At 47.6% G+C, this 6,028-nt stretch overlaps 1 protein-coding gene across 1 annotated transcript; it reads left to right on the forward strand.

Annotated features, from left to right (window-relative positions):
• The first annotated feature begins 3,176 nt into the window (after window positions 1-3,176).
• LOC121742438 (trichohyalin-like) lies at window positions 3,177-5,795 on the forward strand. The gene is made up of 3 exons (XM_042135609.1): window positions 3,177-4,272; window positions 4,375-4,712; window positions 5,643-5,795. Exons 1-3 carry the CDS (start codon window positions 3,177-3,179, stop codon window positions 5,793-5,795), a joined length of 1,587 nt encoding a protein of 528 aa, XP_041991543.1.
• Window positions 5,796-6,028: the final 233 nt, after the last annotated feature.

Raw genomic sequence — 6,028 nt, forward strand, 5'->3', positions numbered from 1 at the left:
TGCCTTTCATCGACCAAATAATGGAAAGATTAGCTGTGAAGAAGTTTTTCTGCTTTCTAGATGGGTACAGCGGGTATTTCCAAATTTACGTAGATCTTTAGGACCAGGACAAGACCACTTTCACTTGCCCGTTTGGAACCTATGCATACCATCGCATGCCTTTCGGCCTATGCAACGCTCCAGGGACGTTTCAACGATGTATGGTGAGCATATTTTCCGATTTGATTGAGGATTGCATAGAGATATTCATGGATGACTTCACAGTTTACGGAGACTCGTTCGACTCTTGCCTTCGCCATTAGGATATAGTTTTGGAAAGGTATCAAGCAAAGAGTTTTGTTTTGAACTTTGAGAAGTGCCATTTTATGGTCACCGAAGGGATAGTTCTAGGACACGTGGTCTCAGAAAGAGGTATCCAAGTGGATCGAGCCAAGGTGGATGTTATATCAAAATTGCCATTCCCTACTGATCAGAAGGGAATAAGAAGTTTTCTGGGGCACGCCGGATTTTATCGAAGATTTATCAAGGATTTCTCCAAGATCGCCCAGCCCCTTACCAGATTACTTCAGAATGACGTGGAGTTCGTTTTTTATGAGCAATGCAAGGCTGCTTTCAAACTTCTCAAGGAAAAGCTGATATCCGCACCTATCATAAGGGCTCCTGACTGGAACCATCCTTTCGAAGTAATGTGCGACGCCAACGATTTTGCGGTAGGAGCCGTGCTGGGTCAGAAGATCGATGGGAAGAGGTACGTAATTTTTTATGCGTCCAAGACTCTAAATCAAGCCAAGCGGAATTACAATACCACTGAAAAAGAGATGTTGCCAGTAGTGTATTCTTTCGAGAAGTTCCGACCATATTTGCTGGGATCCAAAGTCATAGTGTATACTGACCATGCAGCGATTAAGTATCTGATTGCCAAGAAGGAATCCAAACCACGCTTGATCCGATGGGTACTCTTGTTACAAGAATTTGATTGGGAGGTGGAAGATAAGAGAGGAGTCGAGAACAAGGTGGCAGACCATTTGAGCAGAATAATGCAAGATGGAAACGGTGAGGAAGTACATGACAAGTTTCCGGAGGAACATTTGTGTGAGGTGATTTTTGCGCCCAGAAAAATTGATTGGGAAGAAGTTTTCAACCTTACTGGTCAGAATGATACAGCAAAAGGAAAAGAGAAGGTAGGGCAAGAGCCATGGTATGCGGACCTGGCCAACTACCTAGTAACTGGAGAGCTTCCAGAAGTACCGAGTGTTACCAAAGCCCAAAGAATGAAGGTCAAGAGTGAAGCAAAATACTACTTTTGGGATGACCCCTATCTGTGGAGAGTGGGGTCCGATCAAGTGATAAGGAGGTGTATTCCGGACTGGGAGCAACGGGATGTTTTAACACACTGCCATTCGTTAGCATGTGGAGGGCACTTCGGGTCCAAGAAGACGGCCAGGAAGATTCTGGATAGCGGCTTTTACTGGCCAACTCTCAACAAGGATGCGTACAAGTTCTGCAGGAGCTGTGAGCGTTGCCAACTGACCGGTGGAATATCTGCCCGGGATGAAATGCCGCAGGTACCTATAATAGTTTGCGAGCTATTCGACATATGGGGAATGGACTTCATGGGTCCGTTTCCTTCATCCTATGGGAATCTGTATATCCTAGTTGCCGTAGACTATGTCTCCAAATGGGTAGAAGCCAAGGCCACAAGCACGTGTGAAGCCAAGGAGGTGGCCAAGTTCTTAAAGAGTCATATCTTCAGCCGATTCGGTGTGCCCAGGGCGATCATATCCGATCAAGGTACACACTTCTATAATCGCACAATTGAAGCCTTAATGAAGAAATACGGCGTGCACCATAGACTATCCAGCCCTTACCATCCACAAGCAAATGGTCAAGCGGAGATTTCTAACCGCGAGATAAAGAAAATTATGGAGGAGACTGTGAACACTTCTAGGAAGGATTGGAGTGTAAGGTTAGAGGATGCTCTCTGGGCGTATCGAACAGCCTACAAAACCCCCATAGGCATGTCCCCTTACCGGATTGTTTTTGGGAAGATGTGCCACTTACCGGTTGGGATCGAGCATCGAGCATACTGGGCAGTACAGAAAGTGAATATGGATGCTACAGCCTGTGAAGAGGAAAGGAAGCTGCAACTGCAGGAGCTTGAGGAACTTAGATTGGAGTCATTCGACTCAGCCATGTGGTACAAAGAGCGAATTAAATTGTGGCATGATCGAAATCTGAGAACTAAGGAACTCCATGTTGGCCAGAAAGTACTACTCTTCCAGTCAAGATTGAAGCTTATGCCAGGGAAACTCAAGTCCAAATGGAAAGGACCTTATACCATCACTGCACTCCGATCTAATGGAGCTGTAGAAATTTCAGGGAGTTTTCCTAACTCTGAACCTTTCATAGTACACGGACATAGGCTAAAAATTTTTAGGGAAAATAGTGAGGTGGGTGTAGTGGATGAAATTCCACTGCAACCACGTACTACGGTGGTCTACTGATCAGTAAGATAGGAATTTGGAGTTCCACGTGGCTAGTTCTTTTTGAAAATAGTTTGCATATACTGGCCGAGTAGAATTCCAAATTGCCTAAGGAAGATGTAAATATTGTAAATACGTAGTTAATCTTTGCATGCAAGATAATCTCTCAAAATCTAAAAATATTTTCGGGCCTTAATTTTAATTTGGATTACACATTGACCAAGGGATTACTTATCTGGTGCTATTTCAATTTTTATTTAGGTGCCCGTTTGATTTAGTTTTTTTTTTAGGTAAGTATAGGGGAAATTATGGAGGGGACGATAATTTGAATTAAGGCTTGTGCAGCTTTTGCAGGGTGACAGCTGCTAAGAGTGGCGCGTGAGCAGAGAGAAGGGACACGCTGACCAATCAGAGGCAAGCAATCTCAACCGCCTCCCTTCTGAAGCTTCGCGACCGGCAAGCCCTGATAGCAGGTTACAACCACCTACAACTGCTCTCTCTCACACAAATTAAACTCACCGTCCCAACACTTTTCCCTCACAAACCCTCATTTTCAAATTCGCTTTCAAGAAATTCTTAACCCTTCTCCTTCACAAACCCTCATTTTCAATTTCCCTTTCACGAAATTCTCAAACCCAACTCTCTCCCAGAAATCAAAACCCAAGACCCCACCAACAAATCACCACTGAAACCATGGGGAAAAAGGCGTTCGCTACTAAGATTAAACCACCTTCGTCTCGCCGTGAAGAAAAGGCTGGAACGCAACCACCGCCAAACCCTCAACCTTCGGCACCAACTCTGCATGCCCCACCGATGATATCTCTAGACGCAATGGCGGAGTTTCTCCGTTTACAAGACCCCACTAGGAACTGGGCGGCGGAGTTGGCGAATTTCAGCCAAATCAGAGGGCAGGGGAATATAACCGCACCCAGTGAAATTCCACCTGCACCGGTCAGTCACGCGGAGGAACAATCAGAGGAGGGATCTTCATCGGCGACCGTGCCGTCGGAGACCTCGGTGCCAGATTCGGTGGAGCTCGACGCTGTCGCCGCCTATTACGACTGCGACCCTGAGGAGCGTAAGAAAAGGACCAGCCAAGAAGAGACAACCCAAGAAGGGAGTGGCGAAACGGAGAGAACACCTACTGTGGAGACCGTCCGTCAAGAAAGGGTTAGGGAAGAAATAGATCTGAACGAATCGGCACAGAAGCGCAGCCTTATGACCGATACGGAGTTTGAGTCAATCGTGGAAGAGGTAAACCACAGAGAAGATACTGCTTTGATGGCTGAGGGTCTAGACCTCGCATCAAGGTCAGTAGGAGGGGTTGAGAAAGCCGTTACAGGAACCACACCGGAAGGTCATACTTCCCAGTCAGTAGAAGGGAAGGAGGAAGTACACGAAGAAGAGAAAGAGCCGGAGCCAGTAGATCCCCGAGTGGAAGTAGGGGGTGGTGGAATGCAGGTAGGAGAGGAGGAACCAGCTGCAGAAATCCTAGAGCCAAAACCAGAGGCGCCTCCAGTAGTGAAGCCCAAGCCCATAAAGCGGAGCTTAATATTGAAGGCTGATCCTAAGGCAGACCGGCCTAAACCGCAGAGGGTTTCGCAGAGATGCTTGGGAAAGTGGGCAGCTAGTAGGGCGAAGCCGAACACAGAGGTAGATCCCGTGGAAATCTTGGGCGAAGAGGAGAGGACCACTCCCACAAAACCTGGGGAAGAGTCTTTACCTGTTGCTGACCTAGAGGATACTGCAATGGAAACCAAAGCGGTCTCTTCAACACTGAGTGGCCAAGGTGAAGAGGCTGAAGGGATGGCTGAGGGTCTGGACCTCGCATCCAGGTCAGTAGGCCACAGGGAGACCGGTCCTACTACCCAGGATCCATTTTTATCACAAGCTGAGAAAGAACCCGAAGAAGAAAAAGACAAAGTTGACAGAGAGGAAGTGAGATACCGTGAGGAGAGAAAACGAAAGGGGAAGGCCCCTATGAAGAAGAAGCCTAGCACCAAGAAACCGCGTCTCGTGAACACTGGCATAGTGATCACTGAAGCTGCTCAGAGGACCCCATCCAGCCGACGAGAGCAGAGTGATAGTGAGTATGAGTTCAGTGAGGAATCTGAATCGGCCAGTGATACGTCCATGGAGGATGAGGAGTACAAGGAACAGAAACTTCCGAACGATCATCAGGAGTTATTACATCCGCCGGCAGAGAGACTCCGATATAAGCGCTGGACAGTGGACCTTACTGATGAACTGGTGGAAGAGATGAAGCTTTTCGACTCGAAGTAGCTACAGAAAGCTTTCAATAGTAAGGATGAAGGGAGTAAGCAGGTGAAGAGCGGAAAGGTACTTCACATTTCTTCTTTGGATGAGTTAGGTGTCCGCGAGCAGTTTCTATCTTATTTGCACGCGTTAGGATTCGAATGGTTGTTGGAGAATGGGGATCCTAGTGTCCCGGTTAGATTGGCAAAGGAGTTTTTCACGACCTTTAGATTTAAGGTCACCACTGATCTAGATGAGGAGTGTATCAGTTTTAGGCTGTTTGGATGAGAGATACGGATGAGTTTGATTGAGTGGACCGTGCGTCTGGGAATGTGCAGTCTAGAGGAGGCCATATGGCCTGAGTGGAGAAATAGGGAGCGGGGAATTCCCCGCAGACATGTGGTATTTAAGCCCCAGGAGGCCTGGGGGGAACTTACTCACCCTGATGCAGGGCAATTCCAGTCCACTATTTCTCGCTCCGTTCATTTCAACAACCCAATTCTGTGTCATGTACAACTTTACCTGGATTTCAATTTATTGGGGCAGTCGAACTCCGCTGTTAGGACATCGACGACGGAGTTATATCTTCTCTGGTGCGCCAAGCAGGGGAGGAAGTTGCATCTGGGTTTTTGGACCGCCTACCAATGCCATCTAATTGCCACCCACCCAGCGAGGTACCTCACTCTCTGCCATATCTTAGGAGTGTTCGTCAGAAACAACATCATCATCACGGAGGCTGAAGATTTATCCGACCAGATCATGGTGGATCCTCCTGGTCTTTTTGATACACCTTTATTCGTCCGAACGAATACCATTTACATGAGGCAGGGCGCACCCCAATTCTACGCAATGGGAGAAGAAGCTGTACAGACTGGGAGATCTGCAGTACATCCGGGAACACAGGATCAGGAGCAGAGACAAGAAAGGATGGAGAAAGCGATGGAAGAAGTGAGAGAAGAAAATCAACAGTTGAAAGCGGAGGTGATGCGATTGGCATCGGTGGTGGAACGAATGTTGAAAGGGGCTGCAGAGCAGAAGTTGTTGGCTCAGAGGTAGGCCTCGATGGAGGTGATAGTGACAGATTTAGGAAAGGAGAACTACAAGATGCAGCAAGCAATGAATAGGATGTTATCCAATATCGATAGCATCCTAGGAGAGAATACCAACCAGAGGAAGGAACAAGCTGTTGAACCAAGTGGCCATGGAGGCCGAGCTGATGAACCGCAAGTACCTGAGACAGAAGAAAAGGAGACCGATGTGCCGGCGCATGCTGAGGAGCCGGCGGACTT

Source organism: Salvia splendens, chromosome 1 (assembly GCF_004379255.2).
Source record: "Salvia splendens isolate huo1 chromosome 1, SspV2, whole genome shotgun sequence".
Classification (NCBI taxonomy): domain Eukaryota; kingdom Viridiplantae; phylum Streptophyta; class Magnoliopsida; order Lamiales; family Lamiaceae; genus Salvia; species Salvia splendens.

Coding starts and splice junctions, on each gene's coding strand:
- LOC121742438 (XM_042135609.1), top strand. CDS start 3,177: ATGGGGAAAAAGGCGTTCGCTACTAAGATTAAACCACCTTCGTCTCGC. Junction 4,273..4,374: donor TTCAACACTGAGTGGCCAAG/GTGAAGAGGCTG, acceptor TTTTATCACAAG/CTGAGAAAGAACCCGAAGAA. Junction 4,713..5,642: donor TCCGATATAAGCGCTGGACA/GTGGACCTTACT, acceptor CCGGGAACACAG/GATCAGGAGCAGAGACAAGA.